This window comes from Epinephelus moara, chromosome 22, assembly GCF_006386435.1.
Source record: "Epinephelus moara isolate mb chromosome 22, YSFRI_EMoa_1.0, whole genome shotgun sequence".
NCBI classification, from domain to species: Eukaryota; Metazoa; Chordata; class Actinopteri; order Perciformes; family Serranidae; genus Epinephelus; species Epinephelus moara.
This window is the reverse complement of record NC_065527.1, coordinates 37,237,460-37,257,746: the sequence shown is the minus strand read 5'-3', so window position 1 is coordinate 37,257,746 and position 20,287 is coordinate 37,237,460. Positions and strand designations below refer to the sequence as shown.

At 41.7% G+C, this 20,287-nt stretch overlaps 1 protein-coding gene across 1 annotated transcript in view; it reads left to right on the top strand.

Annotated features, from left to right (window-relative positions):
• Positions 1-20,287, top strand: part of LOC126383460 (semaphorin-6D-like) — a 481,075-nt gene that overhangs the window by 252,947 nt on the left and 207,841 nt on the right. The window contains exons 4-8 of the mRNA XM_050033965.1: positions 5,066-5,289; positions 10,386-10,500; positions 12,091-12,148; positions 18,637-18,693; positions 19,057-19,158. Of these exons, the coding sequence (XP_049889922.1) occupies positions 5,133-5,289; positions 10,386-10,500; positions 12,091-12,148; positions 18,637-18,693; positions 19,057-19,158 (489 nt within the window). The 5' untranslated portion in view covers positions 5,066-5,132. The remainder of the gene's footprint in view (positions 1-5,065; positions 5,290-10,385; positions 10,501-12,090; positions 12,149-18,636; positions 18,694-19,056; positions 19,159-20,287) is intronic.

Below are 20,287 nucleotides of genomic sequence, written 5' to 3'. Positions count from 1 at the left end.
CTGTAAAAGGTCTTGTCCAATCAAGTTTTGGGACTTGAGTCTCACTGAGGTGTGAGGTGAGATCTCCTGTGGAGATGGGTGTCGCATAGCCCTCTTTGTTTGAAGACAAAGAGCATGCAGAGGAAAAAGCCTTTAAATTGTCCAGTGATGATTTTACCAAATGATAAACCATCTGTGGTCCTGTGAATCCCAACATATATCTTCAATGTTCATGAAAAAAATGACAAAATTCCAGAGTCATGGTAGATGATGTGTGGCAAATTTCAGAATTTTATCTCAAAAACTGAATTTTTGACAGCATTTTGAATTTTGCTCTAATGTGAACAATTGCAATCAATGTAAAAATGGCAATTTTAAACATCAGTTTTTCACTTATGGAGCAAATCAATCATTGTTAAAATAAATTACCAACATCTCCATGCTGTCTAGATGCAATATGTGTATTTTCAGATTTTTGTTTCGATAACTGAATTTTTTACAATAGGTTTGAAATCTGCTTTTCCATGCATGGACGGCTGCTAAACCTGCACGTCTGGCTTAGTCAATTTGTGAAGCTACACATGAATTGTCACTGACTAATTAGCTCAGTGAGATAGAAATTGATCTTTTGTCTCAGAGGTTGTGAGGTCAAGCCTCAGCTGATGCAAAAGGCAGATTGTGTTGCTAAATTCCTAAATGTCTTCCAATTCTTCTGCTTGTTGCTCAGAATTGCCTAAAAATGCCCGGACCCGACCCAGCAGCTATAATTATTATTATTTATTTTGACAGTCCAAACATTTTACCTGTCTATAATAGGATGTTTTCAACCTTAATATAACTGATGCAACTGTTTACTATACTGACTCTTTTTTCTCTTCACATTCATGTTGAGAGTAGTGAGCACTTTGAACCTGATACATTAAAAGAACACAAATTGGTGCATAAAATAGCCAGAATGCAGGAAATTAAGTGTTTGACACTTCTTGGGGGGGGTCCTTCTCCTGGAGTAAATTCCACTTCCTCTTGTTAGCTCAGCATTAGCTTCTACTTTGTGTGTATGTGCATGACAGACAGGACGACACAGACAGATATGGTGTTTATAAATTGCAGACACAGTCGAACCTGGAGGATTTCTCTGACGCCTTTTGCCACCAAATAACAAAAATATGAAAAGTCTCTCAGACCCTCGCTGTGCCTCCTCAGTGTGTGTGTGTGTGTGTGTGTGTGTGCATGCGTGTTTTATTCCTTATTCCTTTATCCCTTGTTATGATAATGCATTCCCGAGCCACTTACCCTACACTTAACCTTAACAACTAAATGTCTAAACACAGCCCCACAGCCCTTACCCTAAGCCTAAATGTAACCTGAAACCTAAAACCAAGCCTTAAAGGTATAGTTGAGACTTTTTGAAGTGGGGTTGTATGAGGAACGTATCCATAGTCAGTGTATTACCTACAGTAGATGGCAGCCGGCACACGTACAGTTTGGAGAAGCAGGCTGGAGTACTGACATGGAACCTAAGAAATCTAATGCTGTGAATCTCGGTCATCAAAATAAATAAATAAATAAATAATGCAATTTTACAACCTGAAAAATTAAACACAGGAGCTGCTGGCTGCTATTTTGATCATTAAGTTAGTTTGTAATATTCTAAATATAGGATATACTTAAAGGCATAATATGTAGTTTTTCCACATAAAAATGTCTAAAAACGACTAAACCAATATTATATATTTTGTTTAGTTGTGTACTTCGATTATCAGAAATGTTTCCAACAATTTTTCAAACCCAGATAAATATGAAATATTAATAAAAGTTACGGACCGTGTCATTAGGTCGCATGTCAATGGCACCGTAACTCCAGTTACCATAGCCATTAAATGAAGGAGAAGAAGAAGCAGACCGGATGAGACGTCAGAAAATGAACGTTACTGTTGCTAGGCTAAGCTAACTCGTCATGGATCATGATTATGCATTGATGGTTTCTGCACCTTCTGACACCGAAGCTGTCCCGGTAAACATGAGCATTTCCTGCTGCTGAAGCTCGCTCTGCCAAAAAAACTGCCACAGCCGGTTTCGGTTTCATGGAGTGAAGAACGTCAGATCTTTATCTGTTATATGACTACAACTCTCATGATCCCACGCTACTTCGTGACATCATCCAACTCCGTCTTCTGTTATTGTTTTGGTTTGAGACCCCTAGCGGCAGAAAATTACATATTGCACATTTGAACTGATATTGACGATTTAGGTGGGACTTCTTAAAGGGCCAGTGTGTAAAATGGGTTGAAAACAGTGACATCAGTGGTCAAATTCTAGATTGCAGGGCTCACTCGCTCACCCCTCCCGTCGGGTAAATGACGGTGGCCTCGTAGGGACAAAAAGCCTTGCGCACGAGTTTTTCAGGAGTAGGTCTATCTAGCGACGAGGTGAATGTTTATTTAGAAATCTAAACCATGTTACGATATTGTAATGAATCCCTCACGAGCAGGAGACCAGAGGAGCGTTCGGGAAAAAGGCCAGTTTATTTGAGCACTCCAAAAACTCCGGTAACACTCCAGGGGGTAAAAGACTCCGTCCCAAACTCTGACTCTTCTAGCGTAACAGACACACTTCATACACACATACTCGTTTACCATACCGAGTGGGGACCCCCTCCCCTCTCTGCTCCACCAATCTCCAGCCCGCACACTGACTGACAGCGTAGCCGGTAAACAGAGCTCAGCTGTTTATTTAGCCTAGCAATATCTCCGGACTATAGTAGCTGCAATGGACGACTTTGAACGCGATTTTGAAGAGTTTCTTGTAGCGGACACAGACCCAGAGCCATACCTGTTTGAGCCGGAGCATACAGATGAGGAACTCCATGTGTTTGATGCTGAGCGGGCGAGAAGAGAGGCTGAATGCACAGAATGGTATTCGGTGCTACTGCTACCATCGTTGGGGAGATATATCATCAGGAGGAAAAGCGCTGCAGAGAGTGCATCACAAGGAGTGAAGTTGCGTCACTTTAAGTCCCAGCTGGACTGTTATTGCAGTAATGTAGACAGCCTGGTGTCTCCCCGAAGTCATCAAAAATCTGGCGCTTGGGCAGATTTGATGTCATAAGACACTGACAAAAAAAGACCTCCTTTAATGTCGGAATGATACATGGCCAGTCGCTATTATAGTTTAATGGCACCCGGCGGCATCAGAGAGAAACATGGCAGGCAAGAACAAAAGTAAAGGCTAGGAAGGTACGAGTAGGGCAGGTGGGAGCAGTGGTGGATGGTTCCAACAAACATCGACTTTCACAGGAGAGAGCGGTGTTTGCGTCCTGTCAGATAGTAAAGCCAAACCCTGTTATTTTTTTCTAAACCTAACCACATGCGTCTGTTGTTGAAGGCAAAAAAAAATGTCAATTTGCGGCGTTTTACTGATGTAGTGCATTTATTTTGAAAAAGACTGTATGTAAAGTGTACATTTCCTGTGAAAGCAGAAGTATATTTTGAACAACAAACACATCCAGGGTACCTTTCACGTCGTATCTGGACGTGGAAAGACCATGACCAAATGCTGATATATGACAAGGTCGGTGTGAGAATGTGTTGATGTAAAAAGTGTCACCAGATGGGAGGAGCTACATTTGAAGTACCGCATGCAAACTATGTAAGTCACTGAATCCTCCACAACAAGTTTCTGCAAATGTTTCGCAATGAAAGCCTTTTAAGAAAATTAAGTGATTCTGTACATCGAAATTATGAGGGGCTTTTAAGATTAAACAGATACAGGAAGTGTTGAGTTTGAAATGACAGCACAATGTATTAAATTTAACAGGACAAACAGGAGAGGATTAAAAGTAAAGATATACAGAGAGTTTCAAATTTAGTCTGTTTCAAATGAAGCTGGTACCCTCTGCAGCTGTGGTGAGTAAAGGCCCAGACACTATCTGTAGATTTTATTCCTTTATATCCTCGCTACATAATAATGTGCAAATGTAACTGTGGTTTTGCAGAAATACACAATACCACCATTTTTTCTGGTGATTTGGTTGCAGTAGCCCATTGGCTAATCAGATAGTGATTATGGAGGGTGCAGGTGTGAAGCGCAGCAACAACTTTTTATTAATGAAACACATCTTTGTCTTTCTCAAACAGCCAACAAATATTATTGTATTCTGCAGTACTTGGTTGGAAAACTTGTGTTTAATTAGTCAGACACTGTTCAGGTGCTTTAAATCAAGTGTTTGTACCTGTAGTGTAAAAAAACAAAGTATACCTAAAGGTTAAAAAGACACATGAAGGTGCAGACTTGTGAAACAAGCTGTTACAAAGCCTCTGTAGGGAGGTACGCTGGTGCTAATGACTATCAGATGTACTTGCAGCTGAAAAACATCTTTCACTGACAGCAGGTTATTTCTGTCCAATAATGCTGTTCGAAGATGTAAATTCAACCTGATGTTTGGTCTGTTATCTTTCCACACCAACTCTTAAACCACCTGACATCAAGAGATTTGTTTTCTCTTTTATTACATTCAGCAAAAGGCTGCAAAGAGGTGAACTCTAAATTTACAATCTTGAAAGGTCACAGTGACACATAGCTTTTGTTTTCTGACGTTTTTACATAACTAAGATAAAAGTCTATATCTGAGAAAATATTTCCAAGATTTGCCTCCTGCTGATGCATCTCATCTTATGAAGAAAAATAATGTCAGGTGATTTTACATCAATTTAAATTTGTAGTTGTTCCAAGATCAACAACAACATCATCAAGGTATAATGACAATCTCTGAACAAATTTGGTGCTATGTCCATATTTGTGTGTGTGTGTGTGTGTGTGTGTGTGTGTGTGTGTGTGTGTGTGTGTGTGTGTGCTGTCAAAATAAGCACAAACACACCCAGGCTAAACTAATGTTAATCCAAGTAATTGATTGTAGGCTATGCTCTGTGAACTGCAGGTTAATACAGGGCTAACTGTGAGGCTAAATGCTAATCCCCCATCATTTATAGCTGCAGACTGAGAGGACCCACACACACACACACACTTATTGCACTACCTTTATTTTTTGTATTTCCTGCCTCTAACCCATCTATCTCTCTCCTCACAGCCAGCACCCACCATGACCTGCTGACGTCACCACACCCTTCCTCCCCTCTCTCTCTCTATCCTACAAAATGGCTACGAGCAGTTGGCTGTCACCGTGGTGGCAGCCGCTGCCTCCTCCTCTGCTGCTGCTGCTCCTAATCCTCACTTCCTGTTTCCTGTCTGAGTCAGCTTTGACCGCACCCTTTCCCAAAGACCTGGAGCCAATCAACATGGTCAGCTCAGAGCGTGAGTAGAGACTCTCTGATTGATGATGATGTCAGATTCTAATCCTGGTTCTATTCTGCCTTCAAATGTATATGATTGTGTCTCATAGTATAAACAAACCCCTCCTGATTGGATGGCTTCGTTACTCACTGGACGGTTGTCGTTTCTTCGTGGTTATTAAACTGCTTATTAATAAAGGAGACAATAAAATGAATGTTTAGTAAGATAAGAATGGACGTTGATTTTATAAATATGGACTATCAGGCCTGTCACGATAACAAATTTTGCTGGGCGATTAATTACGTCAGAAATTATTGCGATAAGCGATAATATTGCATAATAGTGTGCTTTTAAGACCATTTTTATTATTGTTGTAATTTTGCTGTTTTTAGACCATTTTTTAAACTTATATAATGATAATAAAGGCATATTGATGCAAGTACACCCTTTTAAAGAGAAATAAACATTTATTTAACAAGAATATTTAGAAATGCAAAAAAGAACATTTAAATATCCGAAATAACACGTAAAAATATCGAAATTAATGAATAAATACAAAAAAATAGACTCAGTCTCTCACTCTCAGGTGTGCAGTTAAGTTGGCCGTATTCGCTCTTTTTGTTGAGATGGTTTTATAACAAACCCGGCGTACTGGCTCGTCCAAATTACTGGGCTCCCCTCTGTCATTTGGTTTAAATCCAAAACACTCCCACACAGGGGCCATGGCATTTGGTTTAGGAACAAGTTAAATGTCTTTCTCTGACGCTCAACTGTTTTTTGTTTTTTTTTCGCCTCGTCTCCCCCTCACATGTGTGTGTAGCCCATAGCCCCACCTCCCCCACAGAGACAAAGACACTCGATGACGAGAGCCTTCCCTCCGTTCATTACGATGCACGGCAGTGAACGCGCTTGTCGTCCAGTCTCTTTGGTGGAGAGAGACGAGGAAAACAAACACGCATGAATATGGCAATTAATCGTGGCTGGAAAAGTTACCGTCTCCCTTTTAATTCGCGACAGGCCTATGGACGATGCACAAAGACTGAGTTGGCTGTTCACATATGAAACATATAAATTAGCCAGGTATGTGGAGAAAGCCTGGGAGAAGAGGAAAAAAGCTCTTTATCAAGATAATGTATAGATTTGTGATAGTTATGTTAAATATATATATACCTCTGTATTGTCTGTCTTTCTTTTTCTTTTGCCACATGTTTTGTATGCAAGACCGGAAGATGTATGTTTTGTAAAAAGTGGTGTCTTGTAATCCCATGAGGGATGGGCCAAATATATGGCACGACACAGAAATAAAGAATGAATGAATAGCTGCTTAATTAAAAAGATCCCTTGTTGCCTCCAGAAATTTAAGCCAGACTTGTTTCCTTCACCAACCTTTTCTTCCAGAAGTTTTTAATACTACTATTTTCTTTTTCTTTGTTTAAACGCATAATAATTTCTGTTCGATAGATTTTCATAGTTCTAATTTACCAAAAATGTAAAAGAATACAGTTAAAACTTAGAACATTATACTCTCTGTATGCATAACTTAAAGCATGTGTTTGAATTACACCCTGGCTCTCAGGGAGCTCTATTTTCTGGGAATGGAAGGATACTGTGCACATTCACGCGTATACAAGAATGTGCATGCCTATGTGCAGAAATATGTTATCAGTGCACACAGAGAATATTTAGCCTGCAACAACAAAGACACAGAAACATTTTTCACAGTTGCAAAGTCGGTGTGGTTTCTTTTGTTAGCAGCACCAAAAATTATTGTATTTAACTGTAACTGAAAAATAAAAATTTTACAAATGAGGTTTTGTTGGCAGCTTATGTCTCTTTCAGGAACTGAGCTCAAAACATAACATCCCTTTTAAATGGTGGCACATTTGTAAGGAACATGCAATTGTGGGATGAGCAGCAGAGCTGAGTATGTGGGTTGCTGGCATGAAAAATTTGCCAAATCTTCTCTGCCAATGCCAAACAGCTTTTTTTTTTTCTTTCTGTTGCTATTGACTCTTGTTTTGAGCTTCTGGTACCCCCAGGTGCCAGATGGTACTAGGGCTCTCTCCAAATAATGCCGCAACTTGGTATTGCAGAACACCAGCTTGAAGTTGGTCCCATGCCACCTGTGAGCATGGGACCTGCTACAGCGTCTGCTCCAAGAATCGGCATGCCACGTTTGACTGATCTGGATAGGGCCCGTGCGATAGGGCAACTTCAACCAAGTTGTGGCATTATTTGGAGAGAGCCCTAGTACCATCTGCAAACTGAAGGCCAAGTTCTATATAACGGGGGATGTCAGAGACAGGCTGCGAAGTGAGCGTCCCAAGAAGACGGCACCCCAAGAAGACCATTTCCTCATCCTGTCAGCACTTAGGAACCATAGGCAGTCTTCTACAGATTTGCAGTCAAGGTTTGCAGGACGATATGGCCGACGGCTCTCTGCCCAGACAATCCAGAACCGACTGCACGCAGCCAATCTCCGGTCTCATAGGGCCACCAGGAGTCCTGCCATAACTGCCCTTCACCATCAGGCCTGTTTGCGCTGGTGTCGGCAACACGTGCACTGGAACCTGAACATATGGAGGAACGTTATGTTCAGCAATGAGTCCAGATTGTGTGGAGAAGACGTGGAGAATGCTTTTGCTGATTGCTGCAGTAACATCTTTTGGTGGAGGCAGTGTGATGGTGTGGGGTGGCATCTCCCTCACTGGAAAAACGAGGCTTGTCATCATTGGAGGCAATCTCAATGCAGAGAGATATCGAGATGAAATTCTGCAGCCATTGGCAATCCCATGTCTCCACAGTCTGGGACCAATCTCTATTCTCAAAGATGACAACGCTTGCCCCCACACAGCGGGGTTTATCAGAGACTACCTCCAGAATTTGGGAGTGGAGAGGATGGAATGGCCTGCCAGCAGTCCTGACCTCAACCCCACTGAACACTTGTGGGATCAGCTTGGGCGTGCTGTTTGTGCCAGAGTGACCAACACAACCACGTTGGCTGACTTGCAACAAATGCTGGTTGAAGAATGGGATTCCATCCCACAGCAGTGTGTGACCAGGCTGGTGACCAGCATGAAGAGGAGGTGCCAGGCTGTTGTGGCTGTGTATGGTTCTTCTACACACTACTGAGGCTCCTGTTTGTTAAATGAATACATTTTTAAATTGCCAATGTGTTTTTTCTTTTTTCAGACTTCAATCATCCAATCCACCAAACAAGAGTCAACAGCAAAAAAAAAAAAAGCTGTTTGGCATTGGCGCAACCCACATACTCAGTTCTGCTGCTCATCCCACAAATGCATGTTCCTCACAAATGTGGCACCATTTTAAAGGGAAATAAACAGACTTTCCAACGGTATAAAATTTATTGCCAAAGAAGCATTGTTACAACAAAGGAATAATCTACCAAACACAAATTTCCTTACTTTTTGTGCTTAGTTTATTTATCCAAACAGACAAGGCAGCACAGCAGGTGTGAAACATGATGATCAACCTTTTTAACACATTTTTATTGTTTTTTTTTTTTAAAACAATATATAAACTGATATACAGCATTTCAAGATACACATTAACATAACTATGTGTACATATGCACAGGTACACACGTATACAGATACCTACATACATACACAAACTTTAAAGGAACAGACAGTTGTCCCTTTGCTAAGTCCCGCCCCTGGACGCAAACTGGCCAATCATCGGGCCAGCTCAGACCCGGGTCCAACAATTATACAGCTGTGCTCCATTGACTCTAATGCAGTTGTTTCAGATTTCCTTCATTTTCAGGCTGGTTTTGCCAAATGTTGTGCCTGGTGCTCATTGTGTATTAATGATACTCATTACCTAGAGAGGTTGGGAAAAGATATTTGTTTCTTCCCTGTTCCAAAACCAAAAATCAAACCCTGAAAAGTGTAGGGTTAGCTAGCTAGCTACTGAAGATATAGCCTACTGAATGTATACACATGCTGCTTTTGCTTTTTAATGATTATAACTGAAAAAAATACCTACCCTGCTGTACAGAAGCCAGTGAAGGGAAGCAGGGAAACTTGGCTGATATTCAACCAGCTGTGTCTCATTGTGTTTTGCGCAGATCCCTGCCCGTCCAGTGGCGGAGGTACGAGTGCCTGTGGCAGTGGCACCGTTCATCCGCACACACTGCGATGCCACACAGCTCGTTCAATATTGGCAAAGTTTCCCTTTATATTCATTGTCTTCTGTGGCGATCGCCAGTGATGTGGTGATTGACTTTTACACTGTGATCTGTAGCCTATAGTTTGGCTTTAGATTCTAGATATCTTTGTCTTTTTAACCTGTTTTTGCTGCTGAGTGAGTCTGACATCCTGGATATATCCTTAAAGTGCATTTTGTAGACCCCTTTGTCTGCTTCTCTCTGGAATCACAGTTTCATTTTTTCAAAAATATGATAATATTTCTTCAGGGAGTGCAGTTAGTTACAGTGTGGGCTCCATGCTTACTCTGACAGCTTGTTGGACCATCACAAAGGGGCGGGGCTAAGCGAAAGGTCAATTGCATGTATTATGATCTGCTACAAGATGTAAAACGGTAAGTACATGTGACTTACTTCAGGGGAAGTTATTAACAAAAAGGTGGGGGTTTAGAGTTAAGCCAAGTGTTGGTTACTGGTCAAATTAGTTGTTGCATATTGGCATATCGGCAAATCCAATATTGTACATCCCTCAATCTTAGTGTCCCAAGTTTGAGATGTTGCATTACTGCCCTCAGGGTTCTTCCAGTGGAGAATCTCTGTGCTAATAAAGTGACAGATTTCAATACTTTGAGTTTAGGTCTTGAAAGATTCTTATTTTCCACTCCTGCAATGCCAAAAGTAGCTGTCAAAGGGGTTGAATGAATTTTAATTTTAAAAATATCTGATAGTGTTGATCAGTGAAGATCAAACTTCAGTTAGTGGGCAACTTAGGACCCAGACAGAATGAATGTGAGAAGGATGCAGGAGAAAATCTGCACCTGTCATGATTGACCAATTTTCTGATGTAACTGAGGCCCAGAGTGTCCCTTTGACATGTTTCTAATGTCCCTATAAACTCTCCTGCCTGTTCTGTCTCTGTTCCTCATCTTCTCTGTGTCTCTCTCTGCAGAGTCGTATCAGTTTCCAAGTTTTCAGGGTTTGCTTCAGGACAATGACACGCTGCGTCTGGGCCTGGACTTTCAGAGGTTGCTACGCATCAACCACATGTTGTACATCGCTGCCAGGTCAGTCAACACACACACACATACACACACTCACACACACACACACACACACACAATGAAGTGCTCAAATGTTGGATCCAAAGGTTTAAGTTAGTCCTTTTGTATCAGAACACAATTTAGATGTTCAATCTTGTTCAATAATCATACAGAAAGAAATCCACTGTAGAGAAATAAACACACCAAAAAAGCACAACACAGAACTTAATTGTTTCCTTATGATGTTTGGACATTTTTTTATTATTTAAGGGCCAGGAACAAGTCTTTTATTAATCATGCAAATTGGAGGAAATATTACAAATAACAACATAAATGGTGAAAGAAAATCATATAACTTTCTTTCAGGTCTTCTTGCAGATATTGTACATTTTACATCCTCTTGTGTCTCTTGAAATCCATGATTAGCACTACATTATCAATTTAGTTTTAAGGCTGAAATCTGGATCAGTGTTTGAATTCACAGGATTTTTGCTGTTTTGGTGGGATGGTAATTTAACAGTAAATCAGCTAATTAGATCTTATTTAAATTGCTCTGTTGCAGAAATGAAGCTCATTGGTGTTAAGAGGCCTTGTAAATCACTTACCTCATAATAAGTAAATTAAGTCTGTACCCTAAATTTGTAAAAGACGTTGACTAATTCAGCAGTAAATAATCAGCCATGTGTGTCTGTGGATGGTGGAGCTGCTGAATGGCTTTGTGTTAGTTGCAGCAGTGGCTGTTAGCGGTTAGCTCTGCTTGTTAGCCGCTGAACGGCAGCAGAGCGAGCACCCACTGGCTGCCAGACTTCACAGCTGATCCCCGCAGGACTCCACTTAGTCCGCACTGGAGAAGGTTTCTGGGTTGATGCTGTTTGACAGGCAGGTAGGAGGCTCAGTTATCTGTGAGTGTAGCTGTGCTGTAAGTAAACAGTCTGAACTCAGATCAGTTTTCTCTGACAGAGATTAAAGTTTAGTTTGAATCACCAACTCTGTGAGAGGACACAAGTTTAAACCTCCAGACTAGCATGCTGCAGATGAGGAAAGAATTCAGGCTTTAATGAAGTTATTTTTCTGCTTCTTAACAGTGACATAGATAAGTCAGAGTTTACAGTCAACCTCAGTCTCACATTAGTTATTACTGGTGTCAAATTTTGAGAGCATAAATAGAGATGTTGAGCTTTTTAAATCATCAGTGTGTGCTCGTAAATCAGCCCTTAAACCTGTCAAACACTGCTGCAGAAATGACAGTTTGGAAGTGTGCAGAAATTATTTGGAGTTGTAGAAAAAATTGTCTAAATTAAATTTCTATACAACCTGTCACCTTGATTCTAATTTCTGATACATGAATTAGCATCACTGGATTAGTTCAAAGATAAAAACATACAGAAAACATAACTAATAAGAATTTTCATCTCAATATTAAGACTAAATATAGAATAGCTGTCAAAATTGACACTGGTGGACAGACATGATGGTAAATGTTGGATTTGACACAGACGAGCTTGTGACAACAGATACAATTAGCGACACATATGGATCAGAACGTTTGTTGTAATGTATTATATCTCCTGAGGTGTGACTCTGCATGTTGACTCTGTGCTTTGAACTCTTCAGGGATCATGTGTTTGCAGTGAACCTGACGACAGCTTCGGAGGAGTTCGTACCTCAGCTGGTGGGTGAAATTTTTTATTAAACTGTTTATTTTTGGTTTGTTGCTTCTAGAAAACATAAATGTCGATTCCGGGTAGACGGATGGGACACAGCTCTGGTGGCACACCGCTGTTCCAACAGCTCTTATGTTTAAAGCCCCTGTAGTCCAAAAAAAGACAAAGCAAATCTGATGATGTCATTCTGCTTTGGTTTGGGAGAGATCCATTGAAGAAATGGAACTTTTTCTGGAACATTTTGTGGACTCTTCGAGCTTCAGAATCATGGACTTCAGAGCGATGGGTAGTCCCCTCAGCTCAGCTTTGAACAAAGATTCCTTACAAACTGCTAAACCTTGCCGACGTCTGAACCACAGAGATAGAGGAATATATCCATATTAGGCTTGTGCCGGTTTGAAAATTTCCAACCGGTTTGATTTAAAGCCAAATATCTAACTGAACCGATATATCGAATTATATACCTAATTTTACCACTGGGTGTCGCATTTGAGCTATTTTTCCCAATAAAAGCCCATTATAGGTGTAATGCGCTTTCAATCCACTAGGTGGCGGTAATGCTGTATTAACTGCCAATACACACAAGGTTATACAAGAAGAAGAAGATGCAGAAGGACACCAAGGAACCTTCCTCCGACTCCGCTCTCTCAGTGGAGACACGGCGGTTGAGAGGGCCGAGCGAGAGGACGTTCCTGCAGTAGTTCCAGCCCCCCAAATAGTACCAGGAACTTCTTCAGTGGAAACAGGTTACTAGGGCAACAAACTGAATGACTGCTGACTCCCTCGCACTTTTCCCCGCCCCCAATGAAATTTGATCTCTCGCAGCAGCAGCAGCAGCAGACATCTGAGCTGAGCGGAGCTGCGGAGTTCCTCTGAAGCCTCTGAGACAAACTAAACAAAACACTTGTAGGCTCCTAAACCTTATTAAGTTGTCATAATGCATATTACAATGCAAGATAAGTTGAATATAGTCCCTTGACATGCCGCCGATGTGAAAAGGTTTTTTTTTTTTTTTTCTTCTCCTCCGGTTTATCCGGTTGACGTGAATTAAACCGAGTGGAGCTCTTAAACCGGACCGAATCGGTTAAACCGGAAATTGGCACAAGCCTAATCCCTATACAATTATTTCCATTTTAGCTCTGCATTTACACAATGTAACAATGACAGCTGCAGGCAAGCCACTTAATGAAAAGGCTTATAGGATGAGGACTTATCAATTAGCTATACAAAGTAATCTCAGGTAAACACTCTATATCCAATAAAGATCAGGAGAGAGCAGCTAACATTAGCCTAAACTCTATTATCATCAAGGACTGACTCCCACACGGTGAATGTTTCAGTCCTGAGTTTCCTCACATAACCTGTAAAGGCGTTTGGACAACAAGTCTGTGTCATCTTATAAAAATCGTACACACAGTAACCTTGCACATTGAGTGCGATGGGTTTTATCGTACTCTTTATTCGCCACATTTGCTTCCTTGCTTCTCTCCACTGCAGGTACCTTCCTGTCTGTCGCCATTCTCTACCTGGGTCTTGCATTTGGCACCACAGCTGCCTCAGTTATGAAATGATGCTGCTTAACTACTAAATTACACTTTACTGTAAGCATAATCATTGCTTTTGTGTGTTTCTGGATAGAGTAATATTCCCTTCTCTTTGTTGTGGAAGATTTCCAGAAGGACTTTGCTTCCATGTATTTCTACTTCATTTTATTGTTGTTTACTTCTGTCCTGTTCCTCTCTCCTGTTACATATTCTTGTGTGCCAGAGGTTACGCCACATTTTCTTCAGTCATTTTTGTTCAGACAGATTTCTAAAGGCTTTTGACAGATGCAAATGTGTTCCAAAAACTTTAATGACAGACAAAAATTTCAGAGTCTGCATGGAAATGTGATTGACACAGCCGTATTTATTTTTTTAAAGGTGCGACGATTTTGAATGAAAAATACGGGCCTGGTATGCAAAGGCCTCAACTCTGGGCTTTCAGAGTAATGCTGGTATACTACTGTAGATAGTACACACGTTAGCCAGGCATGCTAATGTTACTTTAGAGTCGACAATCACATTTAACAAATTTAAAACAATTTAAATTCATTCCTGACATTTTGTGTGTTGGTTTTGGAAACCTTGTATACAGAGTGTCTCTTTTACAACAGCTCCATGTACAATACTTCAACATGTGGAAAAATACAAATGCTGACATGTATGGTTGCTAAGTTATGATTTGACAGTCTTTCTTATGTGGGATTTATACTTCTGCATTGAATTGACAGCATACCTTACGCCGTAGCCTGACGTGCACCTCCCCAGAAATGTCACTGATGCAGACCTACTGTCTGTTTTTGTAAGCTGAAAACCATTTCCCTCAGTGGAAACAAAGCTTTTATTTATTTCACAGATAAGAAACAATACATTTTTAAGACAATAAAGCCTCCACAAAATAGCATTGTAAGTCCTGTGTGTGATTTATCCTGGCTTCATATGAGTAGAGTAAATCTCCACTAGCCACAAGGCTAATTTATGTAATGTAAAATGCCATAGGCCTGTGCTAATAACATTAGCATGTTGTGTTTGCTGGGAAAATGTAAGTGCCTTGTCTGTGAATGCTGCAAGTTATAATAGAGCCGATTTGTGTACTTGTGTTTGAAATTGTCTCTATTAAGCCATGTTTAATGTGTGTTTTGAATCAGCTAAACTTTACAGCTCTTCACAGAAACCCAACTAGTGTTTTGGAGGTGTAACTGCATAGTGACACAGACACACAACTACACAAGTATAAATGCTCACAACGGTGTATGCCACATGCGTAAGAGCTGACACACAAGTATAAATCTGCCTTTAGGGTGAAGGGTTTGGCAAAGAGTCAGTTAGTTTGGTGAAATCACAAGTATACAGCAATACCAGAGACCTCTTCCACATTGTTCTCACTCTGCCATTTCATACGTTATTACTTAACAGTAATCACACCCAGGCTAGAATTTATGCAGGGCACCCCATGTACGAAGGCTATGCCCCAGCCGCAGGGGCCGAAGGCTCAATTCTCTCCCGCAACCCTTCGCTGCATGTCATCCCCTCTCTTTCTCCCCCCTTCACTCTGAATCTGCCCTATCTAATAAAGGCAAAAGCCAAAAAAAAAAAAAAAAAAGTCCAGTAACAATAACAACAACAAAAAAAACAGTTTCTGCAATTTCTGCAGCATACTATCACTTCATGTCCTGCCACCTGCACCCCTCACCCATAGACGGTATATAATGATGGACGATGCATCTCCACTTCCTCCTGATGTTCAAAAATTAAGCCAAAATATCCCAGAAATGGCCGCTGTCATGTTGTGCTGATAATGTCATATGGAGCCAGGGTCTGCATCGTAGCAATCCCTCCAGTATAGACCCTATTACTGTTAAACAGTTTAATGTTTTTTGGTGGGCGGGGCTTAGCTGGAGGCAAAACAATTCTCCACAGACATTGGCCAGCACTAGCTTGCAAGTTCTGTAGGTTTGTTTTAAATAATGGAGGAAAACAATGATGTGAGTGGTGCATTCAGAAATATTCATTCTGGGGTCATCGGTAGCGTGGAGGATAGTGCTGGCGCCCCATGTACAGAGGCATTGCCTCGATGCAGCGCTCGCGGGTTCGAGTCCGGACTGCGACCCTTTGCTGCGTGTCAGTCCCCACTCTCTCTCTCTCTCTGTCTCCCCATTTCACACACTGTCCTATCCATTAAATGCAAAAGCCCACAAAAAAATAATCTTTATAAAAAAAAAGAAATATTCATTCTGGGTGTCAGAGCCATAGATATCCTATACAGTAGATACCTGGTTGACGGCTTCAGCCTGTTTCAGCGATGCGTCAACGTCGCTGCCATCTTGGGGAGGTCACTGCCAGCTGGCTAGTACTGTTGTGTATGGAGATGAGTCTTCAGCAAACTCGGCGTGCGCACTCAAAAGTCTCAAAGTGTAATTGGGTGATGGTCCAAAAAATTACAGCTAAGCAGAAAAACCCGACAGCACTCACTAATAAGTATAATACTTTTTAATATAGTGGATTGCACAGCAGCAGTCGAACGGACGTGTTTCAGCTCATAGCCGTCCTCAGCGTTAGGATATGGCCACTTTAGAATGAAAATACAGACAGTACTTACTGACCCTCATGCCGACAAGAAGTCCAGTGTAGTTTTTTTAATCCACAAAACTCGTTCGGGGTATCGGAGTATAACAGCTAGCCGGAATAACAGCTACACTTAAAATGCATGGAACCCACATTTTCAAAATGTAATAAAACTCCGCTAATGCATTTCAAAAACATCAGAACGCCTCATCTGTCGTAATCTAAGTGCCCTGAAGCCGTGGCATGCAAAATTGACTTGAAAAGACATAATTTACTCCACTTTTATAGCATCATTTCTCACCGTGGTCAGTTAGCCTGCCCTGCAGGCTGCTGTGTTTACATGGCAACTCAGGCGAGACTCGAGAACTAGCACCACCACTTAAAGGTCAGCCAGAAAGCCCCCGAGCCCGCGGGTTGGCCCGGCCCTCGGGCAGGCCTCAGGCTCAAAAGTTACCAACAGCTCAGAGTACGGGCCGGGCCGGGCCTATGACGTCTTTTTTGGCTACGAGTGTGGCTACGAGTGATCATGATATGTAGCCTACAGCCCTGTGGTGGAGAGGCAGGTTTTGCCTCCAGCTGTCAGTTGTGAGGTCATTGTGAGGTCGGCTCTAAAAGGGTCTATTGAGCCTGACCTATTGTGAGAAGCGCCATTGAACGCATGCTGATTGGCTTCCACAGCTGTCAGTCATGATATCAAACCCCAGTTTTTTAGCATCAAGTAACTAATTAAAAACAAACTTATTAGAAAAACAAACATCAGCGTGATAAGAATGACCTAAAATGACTAAAATCATCTTTGGGGGAAATTTCTTCAATGTGTACTTCAGTTTTTTTTTTGCTTGGTTCATGTCCCATCCGCTTACATGTAGGGGGAGGGGTTTATGACGTATAATACAGCCACCAAGGGGCAATCCACACGTTTTGGCTTCACTTTCGAGGAGCTGGCATGTTGTCTGTCTTTATGTACAGTCTATGTCCTCGCCTAATCTAAACAGAGTATTTCCAGTAGGTAGAGTGTAACTTTGTAGAGAACAAGTCTCACAAAGTGCTACATGTGCGAAAGGACCTGATTCTGCAGATATTGTCCAAAGTTAATATAAAAATACGGCTTCAGATTTAGTTTGGAGCTTCTTTTTAATAATGTCACTGCCTATATTGACTGAACCTCACAGAGAGTTGTCTGTGCTGCAGCTCCTCTCTGTGATTTGGTCTTACATAAGACTCTTTCCCTCAAAGCGTCGAGAGCAGCATCAAACATGGCGGCTGACAGCGCAGCAAAAGATCCTCTTTCCTTTTTAGACTCCGTAAATATCAAAAACTCCAGCAGCTCGTAATGTTCCGGCACAAAAGACACGCTTCCTTTGATCTGCACACCTCGTCCTCATCAAAGAGAGGAGGTTACAGGGTGGACCCTGACAGTAATGGGCCTCCCGGTGCATTGTGGGATGGCCTACAGCAGCTCTTTTATGTGAGATGTTACTCTCGTTATCAGTGATCCGGCTGAGGACCACATCACATCCTCTGCCTTTCAGTGTCTCTGTCTGTCTGTATGTATGTTTTTTCTTTAAGGATATTTGATTTTATAATGAACTCATGTTCTCGTCAAAATTAACATCCTTCCCTTCCAAACTAAGATAGACTGTAGTCTTAGTTCCGCATATGTTCTCTCTCAGATAGAAATACTCTTCACTATTATCCTCATGAAGGTGTATCACAAAACGTTCCGGAACTTATATTTTTCCTGAATGTCAGAGAACATTATCGGCCAATGCCACATTCATTTCATGTCAGATGTATGGTAGACATGTTCATCACTCACAGGCGTTCAGATCGTTGACCAACTGGCAATACTTGTACAGTTACAGTCATGTGAGGGTTTAAAATACTGTGCATTAACATTATAACACTACAAGCATGAAATGTTGGAGTAATTACCTCAAATGACTGGCTGTTACGAGGCGTCCATGTTTTTATGCTTTTCCAAAAACACATTAAACTGACAAAGAACTAGTGGTGACAGAGGCTTACCGTTGCCTGTGTCTCTGCCAAAAAGTGGCACTTGAACATACCACAAAGACTACAGCCAATGACCAACAAGCATGTTGAAAGTGAAGAAGGCTTCCTAGTTTCAACATTATTATTTGTATGTGTTTAGAAACAAACATGTTGAACTTCCCAGCTGACTTTAACCCTGTCCTGAGTAACTGCTCACTGATTATCTTCAGGTGTTTGTGCAGTCAGTTATGACTCATACTCCGCCTCACCAGAGCGATTGTATTTATATCTCATCATCAAAGCTCTTAATGTGAGCATGCTCTGAGTAAATTACACCTTTCACAAGCAAGTGTCACACCAGATTACATCCAGCACGTCCTCTTCCTGTGTTTCAGAAGCTGACGTGGCACTCCAAAGATGTCAGCAAGTGTACGGTCAGAGGGAAGAACAGCGTGAGTTCCTTCTTCTGTTTCCACATTGTGTCTCTGCTCCTTTTCCTTTACCTTATATCCTTTTCTTTTCCTATGCTCTTACTCTCTGTTTCATTTGTGGCTTATGTTTATGGATGGTTTAAAAATACAGAATCACATATGTAGATATTTTCAAACACATTTTGTTAGATTAGTGACAAGCAGTCATTCTAAACTATTTTTGGAAACATTTCATCCCTGACAGACATGATAAATGACTGACTTTTTTTCTTTAAAGTTCAGTGACACTAAAGATAAAATTAGAAAGACTCTCACAGCTTCAGTAAAACAAGCACACTGAAGATGTTTCATCCTGTGAAGACATTTTTTTTGTTTGTGTTTCAGGACGAGTGCTACAACTACGTCAAAGTGCTGGTGCCCAGAAACGACGAGACACTGTTCGCCTGTGGCACCAACGCCTTCAACCCCACCTGCAGAAACTACAAGGTAAACACACACTTGTTCCTGTTCCTGTCCTGTCCTGTGTGGGAGCTGGACCGACTTTATGTCCCCCTAAAGAAAAGACGACCAACTTACTGGTCCATCAACATCCCAGCCCTCACCTGTGGTCATGAGCTATGGTTAATGACCAAAAGAACGAGGTCACGGATACAAGCAGCTGAAATGAGTTTCCTCTGTGGGGTGTCTGGGCTCAGCCTTAAGGTACTGACACACCAAACCGACATCAAAGTACTAGCAGCGACGAAAGCCAACTGTTGATTCGTCTACATCGCCTCACGTCGCCTCACGTCGCCTCACGTCGCCCTGTGTCATCCAAACGGAGAGCCGGGGCTAGCTGGGAGGCTAGCGGAGGCTAACTGGCTGTGCTACCCTCCGGTCATGCTGTGGCTAACATTCCGCGCACTCAAAAGTCTCAAAGTGTAATTGGGTGATGGTCCAAAAAATTACAGCTAAGCAGAAAAACCCGACAGCACTCACTAATAAGTATAATACTTTTTAATATAGTGGATTGCACAGCAGCAGTCGAACGGACGTGTTTCAGCTCATAGCCGTCCTCAGCGTTAGGATATGGCCACTTTAGAATGAAAATACAGACAGTACTTACTGACCCTCATGCCGACAAGAAGTCCAGTGTAGTTTTTTTAATCCACAAAACTCGTTCGGGGTATCAGAGTATAACAGCTAGCCGGAATAACAGCTACACTTAAAATGCATGGAACCCACATTTTCAAAATGTAATAAAACTCCGCTAATGCATTTCAAAAACATCAGAACGCCTCATCTGTCGTAATCTAAGTGCCCTGAAGCCGTGGCATGCAAAATTGACTTGAAAAGACATAATTTACTCCACTTTTATAGCATCATTTCTCACCGTGGTCAGTTAGCCTGCCCTGCGGCTAACATTCCGCAAGCCTCCCAGCTAGCCCCGGTTTGTTATTCAGGTTAAAGTGGGAAGAAGCAGCGGGTCTGTCGGGCAGCTGAGTGAAGTGGAGCCTGAGGAGGAAGCACCGGTTCGTCCTGGTTTCACTACAGGCAGATTCACTTGCTACAGGGGCGAGTGAATCAGCCAATCAGAGTGATCTCTCTCACCGACAAGCTCCGCCGCTGATTCAAC